At 44.8% G+C, this 24,911-nt stretch overlaps 1 protein-coding gene across 1 annotated transcript in view; it reads right to left on the bottom strand.

Annotated features, from left to right (window-relative positions):
* The window catches only part of LOC149287624 (pappalysin-1-like), a 506,291-nt gene that overhangs the window by 131,781 nt on the left and 349,599 nt on the right, over positions 1-24,911 (bottom strand). Inside the window, exons 14-16 of the mRNA XM_089492654.1 lie at positions 12,888-13,053; positions 3,632-3,815; positions 918-1,128 (exon numbers count right to left, since the gene is read on the bottom strand). Of these exons, the coding sequence (XP_089348780.1) occupies positions 918-1,128; positions 3,632-3,815; positions 12,888-13,053 (561 nt within the window). The remainder of the gene's footprint in view (positions 1-917; positions 1,129-3,631; positions 3,816-12,887; positions 13,054-24,911) is intronic.

Genomic DNA, 24,911 nt, shown 5'->3' with positions numbered 1-24,911 from the left:
ATTTGGTAAAAGTACAGTAACTTGTAGGTGTGATTTATGGACCCCCTGGACAAGTAGAAGAGCTAGATAATCTACTAATTGAGGCCATAGCTAAAATGACAGTGAAGGGAAAAGTTATAATCATGGGTGACTTTGGTTTTCCAGTTCACATCAGGAATATTAAAGTAGCTGGCTGTGCCTGGAGTGCACATATTCTAAACTCCCTACTGGGAATATCTTTAAAACAAGTAGGTGAGGAGCCAACTTGTAAGGAGGCCACAAATGGAGCTTTGTTAATGGATATTTCTGTAGCTGAAAATCTGACCTCCACCAGACCTTAAGGTTTTTTCTGGAAACACATATACCAAGTGCTGAGATCTTTGAGCCTGGATCATAAGGCTCAATTAAATGTGTGTTACTCCAAGAGGGATATAACAGTGATACATCCTGAGTTTTACCAAAGTGTCTATACTATGTTGCTTTTTATTTTTTGTTGCATATGTATCTTTAGCGAGTGATCAATCTTGGCGATGTATATATCGTTTTATCTTAGAGATAAGCAAATTTGTTTTCGGGTACCCAAGATGGCTAGGAGACTTAATGTAACCGAACTAATGTGGTAGACTTTTAGAATTTTGGAGTCAATTTCAAAATAGGTACCAAAATCTTCCATTTCCTATTAACTATCAGAAATAATTGAACCTTGCCCTCTGATGGTCATGCCTATGTTACATTCTGATTACAGTCTTCAGTGTTTGACCCTGGCTAGCTTACTCGTTGACCCTGATTGCTAGTGCCCTGACCTTGGCTTGTCTTCAACCTTGAATCTAACTCTCCTTGTGGTCCTGCCTGATATCGGCACCTCCTAAAATACTGTGCGTCACAGAAACATACTTATTAATTAATAACAATCGTATACGACTATTAGTTCTACTTACTTTTTTGTCTTCTTGGATGGATCGGCAACATGATAACCTGGCTTGCATTTATATTTGCAATAAGACCCCACTTTATGGCCTCCTGATTGACAGCGTTTGGTCTGCAGGACGGCGTCAGGCAATGGAGGAGGAGTCAAACACATGAGCTCACAGAAGGCTTCAGGAAAAGACCACAGTCCATCTTCTAAACAGTTCAACATATTATTGGTTCCTAAAATACAAATGTGGAAAAGTACAGTGGCAAAAGTCCATTTTTAGATCAAAAGGAAACGTCTTCATCTTCATCACCTTTTTTTTTTTACTTTCTATTTCCTCTTTTTTTCTTGTTTGTCCCAATACAGAAAAGAGTTAATTAGCTCTGTTTATATAAACATATAAAGAAGCAGAATACTGTGACACATATATACCTAGGGATGTAGGCATAGTTTGAAAGCGCAGGATAGTTTTGCCGTATATAAATACTGTATACTTCCACAAATACCGACCAAACATCCTAAGCTCTGAGAAAAGAGGGAAATTCGGGGAGAAAAGAGGGTATGGCAAGGGGGCAGGCAGATGCCTCTAGACTGGTGAGATTTAAGAATTTTGGGCCACTACTCTCTAAATATGCTTAGGACAGGGCTGATCTGTATCAAATGTAGCTAAACATGTACCGAAAAAACAAAAAAAAAAAAAATTAGGTATTCTAAAAACTGCAGATTAGTAGGAATGAAACAATATACAAGTTTTTAATTAGGCATGTAAGTATATTACCGCAACATAGGGAAAAAAAAAAACCAAAAAAAAATCCTCAGTAGTTGTCACTGATGAGTTGCGTCCATATTGTTGTCCTGTGTCATGAATTTATTTTCAACTTTTAAATAGAATTCAGAAATAAAGGTGGTTTTACTACCACGGATGGTCCCTCTCATTTTCTCCATGGTATCTTATGGGGAAGGGCAATCAACTAGAAAGAAGCCTGCCTTGTTTTCTTAAATGGGGATCGTCACAACCAATATTTATTGTATGCGGCTGTCTGCTAAAGAGGAATACATGGGAGATACAGTGTCAATTTTCAATGTATCTTCTTAGGAACAGAATTAAAGCATGGTGTTCCCACATAAGCCATTTAAGGGATAAAGCTGGTAGCCTCACAAAAGCTCCTTGGATCCAACTGGATAAACAAGAGGCTAATTAACCAGAGTGACTAAAAAAATAACATTTATTGAAACAGTTTACATTAAAACTGTTCTTACATGGTTTGCATCTTAACAAAGTGCCCAAGCCTCCTAATTGTTGCAGTCAAGTAGTGCCACAAGCCAGCATGCTATATTATTGTTAGAACAGTAGCAGCCTTACCCGTGTGGAGAACTATTCCAGAGTATTGGTACATTTGACCATCACACCAACAGTGACTTATGACATTACATTCTAAATGCATATCATTAATATGTAGTTGGTTCCCCTTTGCAGCTATAACAGCTTCCACTCTTCTGGGATGCTCAAACAGAGCAGAGAGTGGGACAAATTCCCAAATGCTTAATGATAATCTTAAACAGACCACTCAGCTTTACATGCAAACCCTCTTGGAGGACGGAGGACACATAACACAGACATGCAATGTGCCATGACATCTTAGACACCTATCTACAGTAAAAGAATGCATATATACCTAGAGCACCCTATAAAAAGGTTCCACCCCAACTACCAAATAAGAACTGTGTACAGTGTTCCGAATGTACTTCTAGACTCTTTTACAGGCTACCCCAGATAACAAGGATTAGGGAATCCCCCTTTTTAGGAAAGCTAAAACAGCCAATTTAACAAATAAGCATTATTTCATACCTCAACAGAGGACGGGGTCAAAAGGACCATATGGTCTCTGTTCTCACGTAAGACCCCATGGCCAAATGTGGGAGAGGGAGGAGACCACTGACTGCAGTGTTGACTTATTTGTATAAAATTGACCTTAAAAATTATCCATTGGCATTCACAATAGCTTGCATGATAGTAATTTTAAAACCCAACAAGGATCCAGATAAAGACCATTCAGATTGCCCTATAGTGCTGCTAAATCAAGACGTTAAAATACTGCTCTTCCATATATTTCTGCCCTCATAAACAAATACTCTCCTACTTGATCCGTACCTTCTTCCTATGGGCTAAGGCTTTCCTCCTCACTTATCTTCCTCACCTCTTCCTTTTCCCATCTGCAAGATTTCACTAGGGCTGCCCCATATCTCTGGAATCTACTTCCACCAAAGTAGCATTCACCCTCCCTCCCAAGAAACATCTCAAAACCCACTTCTCCGGAAAAGCATACCATCTAAGCTGAACTTCCCTGTCACTGATGCAACCCTACACTACCTCTTAACCTTTCTCTGTGCCTTATGTTTGTCCTCACCCCATTCCCTCAAGATTGTAAGCTTGCGAGCAGTGCTCTCTTCACCTATTGTATCGGTTTATTTAGTCTGTCAATTCTCATCTTGTTATACCCCTTGTATTATATGTATTTTAGAATGGATTAGGCAGTGGCTGAGTGACAGACAATAGAGGGTTGTAGTCAATGTAGTATATTCGAAATATGATATTGTACTTGGACCTATTCTCTGTAATATTATTTTTATTGGTGATATTGTAGAAGGAGGAACTAATTATTTAACACTTCCTATTATACATATGTTTTTTACATATAACATTCAACAACACATACACAATAGTAAGTGATATACTACCTCTGAGCTGTGCAGGGGGTCGACACTGAAACGAGCACTGTTTTCCATAAGTGGTTCCTTTGGGGCAATAGAAAGATGCAGGGTAAATATGATTCTTATCAGGGAAGCCACAGTCCACAGGTTCACAGGTCACCTGCTTGTTCCACTTGCCATTTCTGCAAGTTATATTTATATGGGAATCAAACTGGAAAAGAAACCATGCCACGTCACCTAAGAAAACCAAATTCTTAAACATCCCTAACATGTTATGTAAACAGTCAGTTAAATTTGTAGAATATTTGGTATTGTGTATTGAAATACAGTATATGGACAAAAGTATTGGGACACCTGACCATTAAACCAACAGGGACGTTTATAACATCATATTCTTAATACATAGACATGAATATGTAGTTGGTCCTTTGCACAGCTTCCACAAGATTTTGGAGTGTTTCCGTGGGAATTTTTGCCCATTCATCCAGTAGAGCATTTGTGAAGTCAGACATTGATGTTGAATGAGAGGCAGTGGCGACTCTAGAAACAATATATAGGGGGGGGGCACACAAGATGCCACAGTCAAACTGGGGGGGCATTAATAATTTCCACCATTAAATCATTCCACTAAAAAAACATATATACCATATTGGCCCGAAGATAGGCCGCACTTTTTCCCCCCACTTTAAGTCTTTAAAGTGGGGGTGCGGCCTATATTCGGGGTCTAGCGCTCCGGGCAGGCAGCAGGGTTAGGATACTCTCTGATACGCTCAGACAGCCTCCCCTGCCAGCACTTCCCACAGAGGGAGTGCTGGCACGGGAGATTGTCTAAGCGCATTGCGCAGACGTTCACTGGCTGCAGCGATGCACGCGTAAACAACCTCCGCTGCCGGCACGTCTGCACGATGTGCTTTAACAATCTCCCTTGCCGGGAATTCCCACAAGGGGAGTCCCGACAAGGGAGATTGTTAAAGCACATCGCCGCAGCCGGTGAACGTCCGCACGATGCATTTTACCTCTGCCCCCAAGACTTACCAGAGCAGACTCCCGGGTGTCTTGCAGGGCCGGCGGGGGACATCTACGCAATACGTGTATACAACTTCCGGTGCCGGCACCGGGAGTTGTATACGCGTATTGCGTAGATGTCCCCCTCCGGCCCTGCAAGACACCCGGGAGTCTGCTCTGGTAAGTCGGGGGGGGGCAGAGTGGCAGCATATCTCGGGGGTGGGGGGTGTGGAAGTTGAAGAATTTTGCTGATTCTGGATGTCAGTACAATGATCTTTACCTCATTGCTTATTCTGCTGATAGCAGATAAGATAACACTACAATCACCTGTCTACCTCATTTCTTAGTTTACTTATGTCTTGTTTGTGTCTCGGAAGAATGTGTACATATGGTATGTTTTCGTATGTTTTCTTTGCTCTAAGTGCCTTGTTGCAAAAGAATCAGAATCCGCCACGACAAAGGACAAGTTGTCCCTTTCTTGACCTTCTGTAAGTAAAGATTTCACATGTCTGGGGTGGGGGGGTATTTTTTTTGACCTCTTTAAACCGTGTGTGTCAGCAAATCAAAGTAAATATACCAACAGATGGCTAGACAATATGCTAATAACTGTTTGCGCTTCTTTGCCTATATATTGTTAGAAAATTAAGGAGGGGTAGAGAAGTCTGCGAACTGGACTCTCCCCTGTGCGCACTTGAATAAAGAAGCTCTTGCTTACTCAACTCATTGAACTGGTGTCGTCAGATTTCTTGCCGACATTCACACTGGGACAGAGTGGCAGTATATCTATTACAAAACTTTTTCTTTAAAAAAGCACCAAACTTTTAGGGTGCGGCCTATATTCGGGTGCGGCCTATATCTGAGCCAATACAGTATATATATATATATATATATATATATATGTATTGCCAAAAGTAATGTGCTATGGAATGATACTTTTGTTATTCAACATGGGAAGCCTGAAGCCCCAATTTAGTAAACAACACAATACCTTAACTTTTGCACGAAATGATTTCAGGGCCTAACATTAGATCCTGCTGATACAAACCTGTATTTGCAGGTATACAATAATAATATATGAAACGTAGCATTGAAGGTATAGATCAAATAAATACATGGAAACAGCATTGCAGGTATTAATCAACTGAACAAGACATACAAACCCTGTACGTGCAGGTATACATAAATAATGTATGGAAACACAGCATAGCAGATATGGATCTACAGAATAACATAGAAGCACACACCATACTTTCCATACATTCAATCACAGAAGCACACACGATTCTTTCCCCTTACAATCCCAAAGAAATTATGGTAAAGGGAGAAAAAAAAAATCACTTTGCAAAAAAAAAATGCAAGGCGCTCCAGGGATGAGATGGTTACTCACGTACCACACAGGCTAAATGGCTGATTTTAATAATATTTGCAGTTCATCAGGATTTCAAAAATTGCCTCCCTCTACCGTTTGCTAAATTTAACCCCATGATCAAAGGGATCATGGGATTAAAAATTAGTATCGGCCATTTTTAAAAAGGGAATGTAGCTTTTTATAGCTATATGATCAATGTGGTAACATTGGCTACCACAGTGATCATTTAGCTAGAATACTAAAACTTTTTTTTTTTTTTTAAGTTAAACTACTTTATGTTTAAATAATTTAATTTGGGGGTCTCTAGGCAATTTTGATCTTTTTTCATCTATTTTTTTTACATTTTTATTTTTTAACTTAATATTTTTTATTCTTTTTTTTACATAATATAAGGTGATTACCTTTCCAACTGTATATGTTGGGGGTCTATAGCTGCTTAGATGCCTGAGATACAGGCATCTAAGCAGCATGCCCCCATACCTCTTTAACTGACAATTGTCAGTTGTTAATAAAGTTGCGCGGTGACGTCATCGCGTCATTGCGCGAGACGTCACCGGGTGGATCGGGTGGCCCCGGTGATGCCCTTCAGTTTGAGGGGCAGATCACCGGGGCAGATCAAGGTAGGGTAGTGCTAGCGACGGCATGGTGCCGTCATTAGCACCTGACTGGGACTGCTAGTGACGGCACCATGCCGTCGTTAGCAGTCAAGAGGTTAAAGTCCCATTCCGGGACTGTCCTGGGTGGTTTCAAATTCGGAAAAGGGCTTTCCCCAAACTGTTCCCCACAAAGTTGGCATTGTCCAAAATGTCTGGGTATGTCCCCTTCAGCATAGAAAGATCTTTAAGGACAATGCTCTATGTGTTTGGAATGCAATGTCATAAAAGTCCCTGTAATGGTCAGGTGTCCCAATAGGTGTCCATATAGTGTATGTCATCTACATAAAAATGACATCAGTGACACAACGATCAAATCCCAAATGACATCAACAGCACTGAAAGATGATGTTGAAAGTAAAATTGTGATATTTTTAATTAAGTAGTATTGAACTCCTTAAGGACCAACACTGTTGTTTTACATGTTTTTACACTTAAGGACCAAAGTATTTTAAGAAATGATGCTCTACCTTTGTTCAACTGTGATTTTGCGTACCCCACAAATTCTATGACTTGTGCATTCAGAAAACGAAGGCTAATCCTCAACAAAACTGCCAAAAGCAATGTGCAAATTTCCCGAAGTTTCAGTAGGATTCGTCCATTCATTGGACTGCTGCAATTACAAGCTATTTTGATGAGGTAAAGTGGGAAGGGACAGTGTAGGAGAGTAAATATCCATGCCCCCCAAGAGTCCCGATTTTGGGACTCTGTCCCGCTGTCCTGCCTGTCCCTACCTCTGTCCCACTTTGCCAGGGCTGTAGGAAGGGTGGGACGAGAGAGGCACTCGACTTGGGAGCAGCTGCGAGGGGGTGCACAGCCACCTGATCAGCAGTTGCAGCCTGCAGGACTGGTTGGGAAGATCACAATCCCCCCTCTAACCGGACCAACATTAGGGACCACAAAGTCTGTCACTTCAGACCTTGGCTCCCTAATCACTACACGCCGAGCGCTAGGATATGACGTGGTACCCGTACACTCTGCATCAAAAGTCGACACATAGTGATGAGGGAGCACCAAAGCAGAAGTCTGGAGTGACAGAGCTTGTGCTCCTACGACTGGATGGAGGATGGAAGATACAAGATGAGAAAGTTAAGACATTGTAAGAGGGTGTGAAGGCAGTGTATTTGTATATGTGTGTGTGTGTGTGTGTTTGTAAGCTTGTGAGTATGGGCAGTGTAGGTATGTGTATGTGTATATGTATGTTTATGAGCAGTCATGTGTCAGGGCAGTGTATGTGTGTTTATTGGCAGTTGTGTGTTAGGGCAGTGTATGCGTATATGTATATGTGTGTTTATGGGCAGATGTGTCTAAAGGCAGTGTGTAAGGGCAGGTGTATGTAAGGGCAGTGTAATGTGTATAGGCGTGTTAATGGGCAGGTGTGTGTAGGAGAAGTGTAGGTATTTGTAAGCTGGTGTGTGTATGTGCATATGCGTGTAAAGGCAAGGATGTGTAAGGGCAGTGTCAGGATCCATTCAGGCTGTGGAACTGCTTCTCTCTAGTGTCCCCCCGTCTCGCTAGAGTTCTTCCCGTCTCGCTAGAGTTCCCCCTTGGCTGTAATCCATTCCTGGATTTCCACATGCTCTGTTCTGTGCTTCTGATTCTTTGATTCCAGTTCTGCTCTTAGCTTCAGCTCCTGTTTCCTTTATAATGTGTGCCCCACCCATTTTTGTTATGTTTGTCTCAGTCAGCAGTCCAAAGGTATGTACTTCTTGGTTTTGTGTTTAGATTCAATGTTTAGTTTCAGTTTATTAGTAACTCATTAGGCAGGGTTTAGTGTTAGGACCCACCGAATACTTTTGAATACAAATGTTATCAAATAGTCCAAAGCTAGTTCCTGTATTCATGTTTGTCTATTTCTTTTGTACCTTTCCCCATCCATGAATCATCTGAAGATTTCGTTAGCTCTCTCCTCTCCCCATGTCCCAGTTAAGATATCCTATCCTTGCTTAAAGGAGAAGCGTCTGAGGATCTCGGCTCCTCACTCCATCCCTTGTGTTCCTTGTTCCCATTCCTTTGTTGTGTATAGAATTATGTTCTATTAGCGAAGAAGCCCAAGCAAGGGCCTCATCTCGGAGCAGGTTAGGAGTTCTTAGGAGGTTTTCCTCCCCGCTGTCTGTCAGTTTCAGAAATAAGAACTGCAGGAGCTGCCACCGAGGGTGCTGACAAGGGTGATGGACCCGGGGTGGTTAAAGATCTGAGTAACTCCATAATAGTGTCCATCATTTAGCGACTAAAGATGAGAAGCATGCAATGCCAGCACCTGATCTTGGTGGACTTGACGAGAGGAAAAACGTACCAAGTCTGTAGGGTCCATGGTGTGGCCTTTGATAATATGTCACGGCTAGAAGATCAGCAGTGCAGGACTTGGTATAAACCACCAGGTGAATATGAAAGGCAGGAACGCTGAGAGAATCTGGATCAGATAAACGTTCAGAAGACGTAGTCTTTACACGAAGCCGAGGTCAAGGATTAGCGAGGACAGGATAATCAAACAACAAGCTGAGTCAAATGCAGGAGACAGAAAGGCATGTCAAAACAAGCCAAGGTCAGAACCAAAGAATCAGTAGTTTATTATACATGCCCAGATGCACAAGGCACTATCACAGGCACTGATACAGCATAAGAACCATGTTTAAATAGTCCTTGCAATTGAATTTCTGCCCAAGATCGAAATGGAGGCTTGACGCATAGGTTAATGTCCCTTTAATAGGCTGTACGGATCCTGGAGAAAATGCGATTCCATAGAGCCGATATGGGACTTTATTGGTCACTCGTACGGACATTTAACTAATTGAACAGGGAGGGAGACCAGTGGCATCTGCAGGGTAAGTTGCAGCATTGGGGTTTTAAAAGTCTGTACGAGCGACTCTGTTGGTCTCACGGGTCTCCCTGTTCTATCAGTTAAATGTCCGTACGAACGACCAATAAGGGGCCCTTTAACCTACGGATTTCCGCTCCCGTTATCTAACGCAGCATCGAAGGGATTAACGGGAGCGGGAATCCATAGGTTCGCTGTCAGGGGTTACAACTTACAAAGGCCGTGCGAGTGAGCCTTTGTGAAAAGTGAATGGTAGTACTAACACCTAGCACCTAATACATTAATACATTTCTTCACAACCCAGATAATCAGCCTTCTTCCCACACCAGGATGTCCAGCTGGCATTTACAGTTCTGAGTCTCTGTGTGGGAAATGTGGTAAAACATAAAATAGGGAAAACCAGTAAAAAGTGGGTCCCTGTACCCACTTCCCCAAGAACATTTCTCCCCCTTTCCGAATGGGAAGAGACCCCAACGGGTAGACTCCATAGTCAGTCAGTTCACTTGGCCCATCAATGCCCTCCTGAAACTGATGCCCCAAACAATCGGCCCTTTCAAGGGGGCACCGCCTGACCTCTGCCTCTCCAGAAAAATACAACTGCCGCTGGAGAGAAGTGCCAGGGTTGAGGATCTGAGCCAGCCGCCCAGCATTTCTGGGGACTACAGGTGGCGACCACAGTCTCATCCAACAGTATGGGATACATGTCCCGCAGTGCAGGTAGAGAGGGGCTGTCCTGCCTCCCTCCAGTTGCCAATAATCCCCACAGGACAGAAGTGCAGACTGCCCCTTCTCCTTGGAGTCCACTCAGCCACTGGGGAGTGATGCCGCCTGCACCCTTTCCCTGGTGCTCTGGCTGCTGCTGGGGAGATGGACCGGCTTCAGCATCTCCCTGGTGAACACTCAGCCGCTGGGGAGTGATGCTGCCTGCACCCCCTCCCTGGTGCTCTGGCTGCCGCTGGGGAGATGGACCGGCTTCACCATCTCCCTGGAGAACACTCAGCCGCTGGGGGGTGATGCCACCTCCATTCCCGCCCTGGTGCTGACGCTGGGGAGTTGGGCCAGCAGCACCATCTCCAAGGACCTCACTCAGCAGCTGGGGAGTGATGCCGCCTGCATTCCCTCCCTGGTGTTCCGGCTGCCGCTGGGGAGATGGGCCGGCTGCACCATCTCCCTGGTGCACACTCATCTGCTGGGGAGTGATGCCACCTGCATCCCCTCCCTGGTGCTATTGCTGCCGCTAGGGTGATAGGCCGGCTGTCACATCACCCTGGATCTCTGCATCCTTGACAGGTGCTGGGCAGAGACTCCCGGTGCTCTGCCCTGTTGCCAGCGCTTCAGCTGGGGCTAAGGGATCTTCTGGCTCGGCCTGCTGCTGGGGAGGGAGGACTGCTTCCCCCACTCCTATCGGCCGCTGGGGAGGGAAGACAAGTTCCTCTGCTCCCGGAATAGTGAGCTGCCACTGGGGAGATGTGCCGGCTGCCGCATCTCCCTGGATCTCTGCAGCCTTGACAGGTGCTGGGCAGAGGCCTGCGGTGCGGTGCTCTGCCCTGTTGCCAGCGCTTCAGCTGGGGCTAAGGGATCTTCTGGCTCGGCCTGCTGCTGGGGAGGCAGAACTGTTTCCCCTGCTCCCATCTGCCGCTGGGGAGGGAGGACAAGTTCCTCTGCTCCCGGAATAGTAAGCTGCCGCTGGGGAGATGGACCGGCTGCCGCATCTCCCTGGATCCCTGTAGCCATTGCTGGTGCAGGGCAGAGGCCAGCGGCACTCTGTCCTGTTGCCAGCGCTTCATCTGGGACTATGGGATCCGCCGATTCCAGTGTCATGGAGAGGCCGCCTTCCAGCAGACAGAAGTAGTCTATCTCCAGGTACAATTCCCTGTAGACTAGCCCTTCTAAGTCAGCTGTCAGGGTGTGGCAGCATTCCCTCACGGTCTCCATACAGGTCCCAGAATCTATTGCTCTCTGAGCTACAAAAGGCTTCTTCTTCAAAAGCCTCCCAATGTAAGCCAGGCACGTCGAAGTCCCCACCTTCCGGAGAATAGTGACTTTCTGACCTTGACTCCCCAATACAAGGCTCGGTATAGGTCCCCGAGCTCGAGTTCGTTCGCCACCAACCACTTCAGTTCGGCTACTTCCTCCTCGGTGGGCTGCCATCTCATTGGGCCAAACCGCAGCTTAACCAGCTCCCCGAAGCGCTGTTCTGGGGTGGGCAGGTTCTTGCCTCGGCAGCTGTACCAGTTTTTTATGGCATCTTCCCACAGCTCTAGCCATTCCAGCCGTACTTCTTCTGGAATTTTGGCTCCTCGTATCGTCAGGGCGACCTCAACTCGCCTCTCAAAGTCCCATAACGGAGCTTCCCACTTATAGTCATCAGCTACCTGTATCGCATTCCTCTGTAGATCCGGGTCCCAGGTGAGTTGCCTGTCAATCTCTTTCACCGTCCACCAGACTGCTTCTTCAGATCTGGTGGCTCCGTAGATTGCCAACCTTCTCTGCAGTCTGTTGTAAAACCTCTTCTCTACCCGTTCCTGACACAGCTGTCGCTGATGTTGCATCTCCGCAGTCAGCAGGCCTGTTAGTCATGGTGGTGGTTTGGACATTCCGTTTTGAAGGAAGCATCCTACCGCTGCAACCAGTATGACGGGACTGACCCGTACCCCGACTGGCTTTGTATTTAGTTATTATATACACAGCAGTAGGGGTACACAAAAGACAGTGGATGACAGTACTAACACCTAACACATTAACACATTTATTCACAACCCACATCAGCCTTCTTCCTACACCAGGATGTCCAGATGGCATTTACAGTTCTGAGTCTCTGTGTGGGAAATGTTGTAAAACATAAAATAGGGAAAATCAGTAAAAAGTGGGTCCCTGTACCCACTTCCCCAAGAACAGAACCTCTTCTAATGTCATGGTCCATTGTCAGCAGGCAGGAGGTTAGCCATCAGTCCCCTCCAAAAGCCCCAGTGACGAAAGGTTCCGGCAAAGAGATTAAAAAGGTTTTAGATTTTAAAGGTAAACAAATGATTTTAAATGCCCGGGTAAAGCACTTGTAGGGAGGGGGAAGTGCTCTTGCTTCTTTTTTAAACAAATATCTCTAAAGAGAGATCTAATTTTAAAGATGGAAGGCCAGTCCTCTATTGTGGGCATTTAAAAAGTATCAATAGTAGCAATAGCAGGTTTCCTTCATGTATGACTGCTTAATTAATAAGCTTCAGAATCATTATGCTCAGACAGGGAACTAGTAACTACGGATGGGAAAGGTCTAACAAAGATATTAGAAAAGAGCCAGCAACCCTTACCCCAACCCACACACATAAATAATTAGGAGATAACAAAACATACAGTGTCTTATTAAATCATGTTGTCATTATTCACTTTCGCTCTATAAAGCAAAATTGCAACTAAGATTGTAAAAACAGTTAATTTACAAACCTGGGATTTCATAAGATCATCATCTCTATGTATTTGAAATATGTACCCTGTCTGGCAAGTCACCTTACACTGGGCCCCATCATAGTGCCCATTTGTGCAATTCATCTCAGCGTTTTCAATCTCCAGTTTCTGGCATTCAGCAGGGTTGCATGTATAATGGACACAGCTGTTAGGTAAAAAAATAATGAATTACTATATGTATTTCAATGAACACAATATGTTATTTACAAAAGGCAAATTATGTCTACAAACTTGTTTCTTAAAGCAACATTATATTAAATGGTAAGTAGCGTATTTGCTTGATTGTAAGAAGACCCCCCCCCTGAATTTGAATATTAATTTAGGAAAAAAGCCTGAATATGACTACCCTATAGAAAAAAGTTGTATTAATAAATATTAATTCACATGTAAACTATTTTTTCATATTTAATAAAAACTATGATTGAGAAAAATGATTTTTTTGTTTTTATTTCCTTTTATTTGTCTACCTTCCCCCAGTTATGCACATCAGCCCCCCAGATATGCCTTATATTCCTTTAACCCCCTATATGCCACTCTGTCTCCCTGATTTTCCTTTTAACCCCCTATATGCCACTCTGCCTCCAGAAAGCCCTTACACCCCCCTATATGCCACTCTTACCCTCCCCTGACTTACCAGTGCGTCTCTGTGCTTCAGATTCCTTGGTGAGTAGCGGTGGCAGCCGGTGAAGGTGGAAGTGCCAGGCAGCAGCAGAGGTTGTCTACACTCATCGCGTAGACATCCACCGGCTGCCCCCTCTAGACACCAGGGAGTCTGGAGCATGTGGGGCAAGTCTGGGGATGCATTGGTAAGTCTGGGGGGCAGAGTGGCATATCAGGGGGGGGTATAAGGTATTTCAGGGGGGGCAGGGTGACATATCCATAAGTAAGGTGCATTATGAATTCAATGGGGACCTTAAAATGGCTATTGGTTTTTCAAATTGCTGTTTGTATATTGCAATTAGTATATAGCATATATAGCTCTTTTCTTGAGACCTCTTGGTGAATAGATCACTAGAGAGCTGTTTATACTGACCTTGCATGTATTTGTACAATGTGATCAGATCGCCTCTTAGACGTCTCTTTTCAAGTGAAAGCAAGTTCCGTTTTTATAGTCTTTCTTCATAACTAAAATTCTCCATTTATTTAATTAACTTTGTAGCCCGCCTTTGCACTTTCTCCAGCTCTATAACACCCTTCCAAAATTGCACTGCATATTCAAGGTGAGGCCTCACCATTACTTTATAAAGAGGTAAAATTATACTTTCATCTCGTGATTTAATACTCCTCTTCTTGCATGCCAATACCTTACTGGCTTTTGCAACCACTGACTGGCACTGTACTTTGTCTATGGTCTACACATATACCTAAGTCCTTCTTATTTTCTACTATCCCCAATGCAATGTCCTTTAGAGTGTAAGTTGCATGCTTATTTTTGGTACCAAAGTGCATTACCTTACACTTATCTATATTGAATCTCATCTGCCACTTATTTGCCCAGTCCCCTAGTTTGTCCAAATCATTCTAAAGAAAAGCTACATCCAGGTCAGACTTTATAACCTTACCTAGTTTTGTGTCATCAGCAAACACAGACAAGTGACATCCAATATCTATCGCAAGATCATTAATAAATAAGTTAAAGGGAACTGGACCCAAGACAGAACCTTGAGGCACCCCACTTATCACAGTTGTGCAGCTGAGAATTCACCATTTCCAACAACTCTTTGCACCCTGTCACTAAGACAATTTCTAGTCACCAGAATGAGGAATCTGCACACACACCAAAGGAACTCAGGTGCTTAACTGTGCCAGGAAGGGCCAGCTCCCCAGTAGATCAAAATAAATAAAGGCTCCAGGCACTCACGGGTTCCAGCTCAGGCAGATTTATTAAAGGAATACAGCAACTGTCTTCCTTTAATAAATCTGCCTGAGCTGGAACCCTTGAGTGCCTGGAACCTTTATTTATTAAGACAATTTCTAATCCAAACACAAGCATTTTCTCCAAGACCGATTTGTTATTTGTTATACAATAACCGTTGGTGTGGAATCTAAATAGACAACATCTACAGCAACACCCTGATCTACACATTTACTCACAACATCATAGAACGCAATTAAATTGGTCTGACATGATCACAAAATTGTGCTGACTCCTACTGATGATATAATTGTTCACAATATATTCCTGTATGCCATCTCTTAATAAAATCTCAAACAATTTCTCCACCACAGATGTTAAGCTTACAGGTCTGTAGTTCCCAGGCTCAGATTTGGGAACCACATCTGCTTCACGCCAGTCCTTTGGTACAATTCCTGACTGGAAAGAATCTTTGAAAATCAAAAACAGTGGTCTGGCTATTTCTTACATAACTTCCTGTAGTATCCCATCTGGCCCTGGAGCTTTGTCCATATGCTGTCAAAAGCAGGACTAACTGCCAAGCAAAGTTAACGACAAATGACGTGCCTGGCATGTCATGGCATTAAACAAGCTTAAAAAGTGATCAAGATCACTTTCTTCGCTTAAACGGTGTTGCTGTAATGCCTCAATGTCGAGATCGACATCAGGGGACATGCCTGGCCCCTCCCCAGGGCGTCCTTTTTAAAAGAGTTCATTCAGCGAGGCATTCAGCGACACCAAAAACTCTGACTCCCCTTGCAGGTACTTCATTCAACTATGCAAGTCAGTGGAGCCCAGCTTTCTAATCACAATGTGATTAGTAAAATATTAATAAAATAATAAAAAAAATATGGAAAAAATAAAAATAGCTGGAAAAAAATGTGGTAACATTTGAAGATAATTATGCAGTCACCATCAGTGGAACCATCCAGTTCCAAAAAGTTCAAAATAATAAAATAAATAAAAAAAATAAACAAATAAAGTTTATCATTATGAGCAAGTGCTAAAATTATTTGCATTTCAAATACCCAAGGGGTGTCTACTTTAAAAAAAATAATTAAAGGTTTGATTGGGTAAATTGGAGTGGCCAGGTTGAAAGATAGGGTGTAGGCACAGACTGCCAAAAATGGAAAAAAGCAGGATTCCCGAAAGTGGCATTTTAGCCCCCAAACAAGCAGACAACTGTATAACTGTAGTCAAGAGATGTTGCTGGACACATATTGGGGTGTTGTTTGACAGTGACATATACCAGAAGCTGTAAATTCACACCTGAAGTACAATTTGTGTGAAAAAAAATACCACCACAAATATTGACAAAGGCTGGTGGTAAAATTAGTGCATGCAAAGGGTTAAAATATCGGCATTTAAAATACCCTGGGGTGTCTAGTTTTCAAAAACATATGGTTTGATGGGGGTAGATTGCATTGGCCGGCTTCAAAGATGTCCCAAATAGCAAATGGGGCGGAATAACCAGATTTGGACAAAAATGGTTTTGAAATAGCAAAAGGCTACTTGTATTTATTGCCCTATAACTTGCATAAAAAAAGCAAAAAAAAACCATAAAAACATTGGATATTTCTAATATTTACATAAAAGCCTGGAGAAGGGAAAATGTAAAGTACACAACAAACCAAATTGAAGCTGTCCCTTCCACTATAATTTAGAGGGTTGGCCCAGGCCTGCATACCAAAGTAACTGCTCTGAAAAGTGTTAGAGCCTCTCTTATCATGATTTATATGTAATTTTATTGTTTGCCGGTTTTTTTAAGGGTTAATATTTGAGGATTTAACCCCTTCAATCCCAGGGGTTTTTGGTACCTCAAAGCCCGGAGCAATTTTGCCATGTCAGTTCAGCGATTATTCTCTTTTCCTGTGAATAGTGTACCCATGTAAACTATATATTGTTTTTTCAAGGAGAGATAGAGCTTTCTTTTGATACCATAGTTGGATGATTAGCTGAAAATTTAGAATGAGAAATTTAGTAAAATCTAGCAAAAATTAGAAAAAAAACAAATTTTTTAAAAGAATTTCCCTCTGAATCCTCACAAAATTAGGTAAAGTGATGGAAAATCCCCTCCAAGTTTATCAATTCAGCTGTCCTAATTTCAGAAATACCTAATTTATATAGATTTTCCATACTTTCCCAGCACCAGGGAGCATACTATAAGGTATACATTTTTTTGTATCATTTTTATGCCTATGGCTTAACAGGTTTGGGAGTTGTGAACGGGGGCAGGAGGGTTATACTGGCTAGATGTTATGCTAGGGCAATGGGATGTAAGGTTTTTTAATTTTTTTTTATTATCTTTTTTATATATTTTTTGTAATTTTTTAAAAAAAAATTCACAATGACATCACAGCTCACATTATTATTTTTTTTTTATGATTTATATTATTTTAATGTTTTTTTTATTATTATTTTTTAAATGAGTAAACGTTTTTTTTTCCTGCTTTTCTGTTTCAGGATGGGAGGGGAAGTGAGAGACATGGTTGCACACTGTGATCTCCATGCAGGTCCTCACAGACGTGCATAGAGATCGCAGCGTCTGTGCCTCATCGGAGGACAAGATATCCCCTGCAGGGGATATCCTGTCCTCCGATGAACTTCAGCAGTGACGGGTTACGTCAGCAGTGACGTATCGGGAAGTTTGAAATGTAACAGCTTTCCGGCTTTCATGCCGGGACTGACCGGCTTCTGCTGTCAGTGGGGAGTCCAGGCTATCAAACGACAACCTGATCTCCCGTGCAGCGGCAGGGATGTGTCCCTGACGCTGCATGAAGGGCTGGACGTACCGGTACGTCCATAGTGGTTTTTTAATAGGTGTACGTCCATAGGGGGTTGAAGGGGTTAAAGGGGAAATATTTATAATATTTGTACCCTAACTAGATGTGCACTATGCATTTTTGGTTAAACTTCATACGCTGTGTGTGAGACAATTGTGGAGTTTGTGTCCTTTGATTAAAGCAGCACTTGCACTGTAAGTGGGTTTTATTTAGTTATCCTACACCACAAGTTGCGCTTATTAGTAGACTTGTGCATTCGTCTTCGGGCGAACACGAAAGCGAACACGAAGAGTGTGTTTTTGTGTTCGATCCGAAGACACGAGGAAGAGAAAACAGCAGCGGTAAAACGTAGACGAAGGCACACACGCGAAGATTCTTCGTGATCGTCTTCGTCTTCTACTAATCTCCCCGGTCCCTTCCCCATCTAGCCTACCTTATCTTCGCTGCATCGTGGGAGTTGACGGAAGCGGAAATCCGTAGGTTCGTCGTCAGGGGTTACAGGGCAGTGCGAGTGAGCCTATTGGTCGCCTACAGGAACTTTTAACCGTTGCAGCAGGGAGAGCAGTAGTCTCTCCCGGCCAAGTTACGGCACCAGGATTTTAAAAGTCATAATGCAGCAACTTGTCCGGCAGAGACCACTGGTCTCCCTGTTCTATCAGTTAAATGTCCGTACAAGCGACTTTATTGGTCGTTCGTACGGACATTTAACTGATAGAGCAGGGAGACCAGCGGTCTCTCCCGGTCAAGTTACGGTACCAGGAGTTTGTACAAGTCTGTACGAGCAACTCTATTGGTCGCCAGCAGGGGGCTCGTCTGCCATCAACCATTGGTTGATGGCAGACGAGCCCCCTGCTGGCAACCAATAGAGTTGCTCATACGGACATTTAAACTCCTGGCGCCAGAGCTGCTGCGGTACGCGTTAACCCCCGTATTAACCCCTTATAAAAAACGGAAAAAACTAAGAAAAAACAAACACGAAGAATGTCCATGAATATTCGCCCCCGAAGAGAAGACAGGAATGGGCGAATATTCGCGGAATACGAACATGTTTTTTTCACGAAGACGAGCACGAAGAGCCTCCTGGTGCCCAAGTCTACTTATTAGAAGACGTTTTTGTATATTCACGTAAATGTAACATTTGTATGGCTGCGTAGGTGGAGTGAACCCTGATGACACAGTTGTTGGTGGTTTAGCTGGGGATGCTGCAGAGGTGGCTGGCTGATGGTATAACTGAGGCTGTTGCAGAGGTGGCTGGTGGTGTAGCTGTGGCTGCAGCTGTGAGCATAGAAGTGGAAATACAAGGAATCAAAAGTGCCTATGGCCCACTGATATCAATGTCCCCCTGAGCGAAAGGGGAGGCTTAGTTCTAACCCGAAAGGCCTGGTGAGGTGAGGGACATTGTATATGAGCTGCAGCGTGGCTGGTCCAAAGCCAATAGCTGCACAACCACCACCAATGTCATTGCTGCATATGTGGTCCCCATTTGGCCATGGGATACAGGGTTTACTAGTGGGTGTAAGGGAGTTGTAGCTGCTAGGCATGTCCCATATGACCCGTCCACATGACAGTGGTGGAGGTGCCCACCATGTGGTGGCAGGTGGAGTTGGTGGCAATGCCCGCTTTCTAGTAGGTGGTGCAGGAAGTGCCCACTTTCTGGTAGTAGGAGGGGATGACTAGTGTCTGCTGGCAGGAGGTGCCACTCAGCAGGCATCTAGCTGTTCCTTTATCACTGGTGCCTTCCACTATGATGTGGCTGTATAGGAAAAACAGATGCATTAGAATTGAGCAATATCAACATATAATCAAGTTTGTATTTACAAACAGACCAAGCAGATGTATTCGTGTGTGTGGGTGCAGGATTCTAACAATCCTAACAGTACATGTTTGGATGGGAGCATGTTAGTTAGTTGTAGAGTAGTAGTAGTACAGGCCTCCTTTAGAGGTGATGTTACTTGTCTTGATAATCAGTTACACAGCATCAAGCAAAGGGGCTATGGGCATAGAAGAGCAATGTAACTATAAGGTTGTATTCACCAATTAATATTGAGTCCTTTCTTGCAAGCGTTGACTATGGTACAAAGGTGTTCAGAAAAACACTTACTCCCCACAAAATGTGGATGTATCTCCTGTGTCTGCTACCCCTGTGATGCACATTACTTCAGTAATATTGAAGGTGATGCTGCTTCTAGGTCATCCACCTATAGCCTTTATGCGTCTCTCCACTGCAGCTATGTTCTTGTTCTCCACACGTTTGCAGTCAGCCTACCTCTTATTGATGGCCTGCTGGATCTTTTATGCCGGCCTCTGGTCTGAAAGCTCTTGTCCCTGTCCTCTGGCGTCTCCCTTTTCCCATGCCTGTCTGCACAGGTATCCTTCTAATGTCTTCTGTGCTGCTCCTCTGTCTATACCTTCCTCAGTCCCTGACTGCATTCCTCTGCCTTCCATCTGCTTCCTCTCACCTTAACACGTCCAGTAATTTGCTCAGACTCTCAATGACTGTTAGGTACCAATCGCCATATCTGGGATCTTCTTAGCTCCGGCTGCTCGGAGCCTACCCTTGCATGATACGGCCAAGACTACCTACTGACTTTGGTGGGTGGTTGCGCTGACGTCGGTGGGGGATCGTGCTGATGTTTGATGTTTCACATCCTTCCTGTGTTCTAATAGCACATTGTGTTAGCTAATCCAAGTTTAAGTCTAATATGCTCATAGATCATTAGAAAACATTTCTGTAATTATATAAAGTTCCATTTTTTATTATTTAACACTTAGGCATTCAAAATACACTATCCCAAATTGGTTTTATATATTTGTTTCTGTAATTATGTTAGAATAGCTATACATTTCCTTGTTTTCATGAAAACAGGTAAGCGATCACAAATTTTTGAACAGTAGTATACTGTAAATATTTTTATGAGGATTTTACGTTGCAGCAGACGTCCTGTTCCTTGCTGCTTACAACCGACCTTATAAAGGCCCCAGTACTTAATTAGTGATTGCAGGCAAAGAGTACAGCCCTAAAAACACAGTTCAAAATACTGTCACATTCTTCCTCTTCCTCACCTATTTCTTGGTGTCTGCTGGGTCCTAAATACCTTCTATTGTGCCTTCGCCTTTATCACAATCTATCACTAACAATAATTACAACAATAATAATACTAATCATTATCTGGTGTCATGTCCGCAAAATTAGTGGTATAAAATGAGACTTTAGTTTTACAAGGGGCAGCACCCTTGTAAATAACTAAATCAAAGAGGGAGCTGTGGCTCCTTCATAGAAGGCAGACGCTTGAATCTTGAGCTGTCTGCACTCATGTTTGACTACCATGATGCTTCATGGGTCACAGTAAAAGGAAGGCTCTAGAGGCCGGGACTGCTAGAAAGCAGCACATACACCTACCACATAGTCAGGTAAACCCTGTTTCTATGCGCTTAAGGAAGGGACAGAAAAAGGAAAGAGTAGGGGTCAATTGTCATGGTAGGGTAGGAGATATTAGGAGGTGGCAGGAATGCCTTGTCAAAGAGCCGCTTTTTTAAAATTTCTACCTGAATGTGGGGTGGCCTTCTATTGTCCTGAAAGATGGAGGGTGTTTCACCTATGTATGGAAGGCGAACGGACTCATTGTTTTTCCTTGCAGTATGTCTTGAGCAGTTGAGCAGGAGTGGAGTTCTCTAGCCGAAGGGCATCTATCTCCTGTAAATATATAGCATCCACAGTACCACAGAGAGGAGCTTAAAAGTTGTTTGTTGCTTCACTGCTTGACAGTTTTGTTTCCTCAGTTCAATATATGTGCAATCAAATGTGTGTTTCCCAGAGATGATTCTGACTGCATACCCACGTATATGGTGTTGTTGTAGACTTGACGTGATACTAGTGATTACTGTTTTTAGATAATTTTTGTAGTTGTGTTGTGATTTCATAGTTGCCTTAATCTAAGGTTTTAGTGGAAACGAAAGGATACTGCTCCTTGGTTTTTGATCAGTTGAGATGTGGAGAGAGGAGACATAGAGGGTTACCTATGGCGAGCGGACTTCTGTTGCTTGTTCTGATGTCTTGCATGATGGGTGAGATTTTAGCACCATGAGTTCAGTTTTATCTGGGTTGTAGTAGGTTAGCTGTCACCCAGTCTTGAATGTTTTGAGGCATATGATGATGTTGGCATGCTTTCTGTGCTGTTATGATGCTCCAAAGTATACTTGTGTGCATACAGGTGGAAATGTATTCCGCTTCATCAGATGAGAGGTTTGAGGTAGATGTTAAACAGGATGGGTGATAGGGATCATCCTTGGGTGATTGAAGCTTCAAAACTGACAATGCTCACAGCCTGTTATGTGGTCAGGAAAGATAATAAGCAACTGATCAGTGAGCCCCAAAGTCCGGCCCCCTTCTTTAGGCTTGTGATTATCATTGTTTGTTTAGTCTAATGGTACAAATGTGGCAGATAAGTCTAGGGAAATCAAGGCTACATCCTTTTCATTGTCCATGAGATGTTCGATATCATCCTAGTTTCAGATCCTGATTAGAGCGTGTAATGGGTTCACCAAGAGAGCTGTATGAAGCAACCTTTAGTACTCTAGGTGCTTTTGCTGCTGGGTTGTGCCAACCTTTTCAATGACTTCAGTCAGAAATAGGATGTTGGTGATAGGTCCAAAGTTTGTAGGGACATCTGGGTTGATCTGAGCTTTCTTGAGTATAGGTTTGGTGGTGGCTTATTTAACTGATGGTGGAAGCACCCAGTGTTTTATTGATGCACTTACTATGGCATGGATTGTGGTAATTATTAGACTGAGGTGCCGGCCAACTCTTCGTGTTCGTCTTTGTGTGTGTGTGGGGGAATCTTTGTATTCTGCGAATATTTGCCTGTTCCTGTGTTCGGTTCGGGCGAATATTCGTATACATTCTTCGTGTTCGTTTTTTGCCATTTTTTGTAGAGGGGTTTAATATGGGGCTAACGCAGTACGGACTACGCAGCAGCTTTGGCGCCAAGATTTTAAATGTCCGTACGAGCAGATCTATTGGTCGCCTGCAGGGGCCTCCTCTGCCATCAACCAATGAAGCACCTGTACTTCATTGGTTGATGGCAGATGAGCCCCCTGATGGCGACCAATAGAGTCGTTCGCACGGCCCTTTAACCCCTCACGGCCAACCTACGGATTTTCGCTGCCGTTAACCCCGATGCTGCGTAGATAGGGTAGGCTAGATGGGGAAGGGACCAGGGAGATTAGTAGACAAAGACGAACACGAAGATTCTTCATGTTGTGTGTCTTCGTTTTGGTCTACATTTTGCCGCCGACATGTTCGTATGTTCGGTATTCGGGCTGAACAACGAAAACGCATCCTTCATGTTAGTTTTCGCATTCGCCCGAATATGAATGCACAAGTCTAGTAATTATTGCTGGAGCACAGAGTTTGAGGAGGCATGCTTGGTAAGGGTCTAATTTGCATGATGTTGACTTAGTCATAGCTATGATATTGAGTAGGTCATGGTACATGGCAAAATAGTATCTGTAATGCGGCTTGGAAACAGCATTTCTTTTCTCTTGTTTTTGGATAGTTAACATGGATGGATAATATTTTGCCTGTCGTGATCTAGTAGAGAAGAAACTGACTTGTCACTCCCCTTTTTTCATAAATTAACATTCTTCCTCAGCTCTTGTCAGGGTCCACTCTCTGCTCCCTGAACCATGGCTGAATCATACATCAAGCTAATACATCTGCTACCACTAGTGGCCACCCTCCTCCCTCTGGAGTGAGCTGAACCTGATTATCAGGTACAGCTGCGCCTCATGAACCGAGTGAACCCTGCCTTTATAAGACCTGCCCTGCCCATCAGTCAGGGCCTTGGCATTGAAGTTGTAGGACTGCCTTTGCTCTGAGCCGCTACCTGTACCCGTGCCTGTACCCGTGCCTGTACCCGTGCCTGTGCCTGAACCCGTGCCTGTGCCTGAACCCGTGCCTGTGCCTGAACCCGTGCCTGTGCCTGAACCCGTGCCTGTGCCTGAACCCGTGCCTGTGCCTGAACCCGTGCCTGTGCCTGAACCCGTGCCTGAGCCTGTTCCTGTTCCTGTACCCGTGCCTGAGCCGGTACTCGTGCATGATCCAGTACCCGAGCGTAAGTCCGTACCCGTGCATGAACCTGTACACGTGCCTGGCCCGGTAGTACTCCGTTCCCGTCCGCCCTGCCAGTGGGCCTCCGTTCCCGTCCGCCCTGCCAGTGGGCCTCCGTTCCCGTCCGCCCTGCCAGTGGGCCTCCGTTCCCGTCCGCCCTGCCAGTGGGCCTCCGTTCCCGTCCGCCCTGCCAGTGGGCCTCGCCTGTGCCTGAACCTGTACCTGGACCCGTACCTGAACCTGCCTGTGGGCTTACCTGCCAGTGGGCCCGCACCCGAGCCTGTACCTGTGCCTGAACCTGCCTGTGGGCTTACCTGCCAGTGGGCCCGCACCCGAGCCTGTACCTGTGCCTGAACCTGCCTGTGGGCTTACCTGCCAGTGGGCCCGCACCCGAGCCTGAACCTGCCTGTGGGCTTACCTGCCAGTGGGCCCGCACCCGAGCCTGTACCTGTGCCTGAACCTGCCTGTGGGCTTACCTGCCAGTGGGCCCGCACCCGAGCCTGTACCTGTGCCTGAACCTGCCTGTGGGCTTACCTGCCAGTGGGCCCGCACCCGAGCCTGTACCTGTGCCTGAACCTGCCTGTGGGCTTACCTGCCAGTGGGCCCGCACCCGAGCCTGTACCTGTGCCTGAACCTGCCTGTGGGCTTACCTGCCAGTGGGCCCGCACCCGAGCCTGTACCTGTGCCTGAACCTGCCTGTGGGCTTACCTGCCAGTGGGCCTGCACCCGAGCCTGTACCTGTGCCTGAACCTGCCTGTGGGCTTACCTGCCAGTGGGCCCGCACCCGAGCCTGTACTTGTGCCTGAACCTGCCTGTGGGCTTACCTGCCAGTGGGCCTGCACCCGAGCCTGCACCTGCACCCGAGCCTGCACCTGCACCTGCACCCAAGCCTGTACCTGCACCTGCACCTGAGCCTGTACCTGCCTCAGCTCCCGTCTCTCTGCCTCAGCTCCCGAGCCTGCACCTGCCTCAGCTCCCGTCTCTCTGCCTCAGCTCCCGAGCCTGTACCTGCCTCAGCTCCCGTCTCTCTGCCTCAGCTCCCGAGCCTGTACCTGCCTCAGCTCCTGTCTCTAGTCCTATCCAGTCCTGCTACTCTGTCTGTACCTATCTCAGTGTCACCATGCATAAAGGGGTACAGACAGAGTTCCCCGTATCCCCTGCACATGGACTCCTACCCGACCTGCTCGCCCTGGTCCTGACAGCTCTGCAGTGTCATC

Source organism: Sceloporus occidentalis, unplaced genomic scaffold, assembly GCF_023333645.1.
Source record: "Sceloporus occidentalis isolate IW3139 unplaced genomic scaffold, rSceOcc1.0.p SCAF_58, whole genome shotgun sequence".
NCBI lineage: Eukaryota > Metazoa > Chordata > Lepidosauria > Squamata > Phrynosomatidae > Sceloporus > Sceloporus occidentalis.
This window is presented reverse-complemented; position numbering and strand designations above follow the sequence as displayed.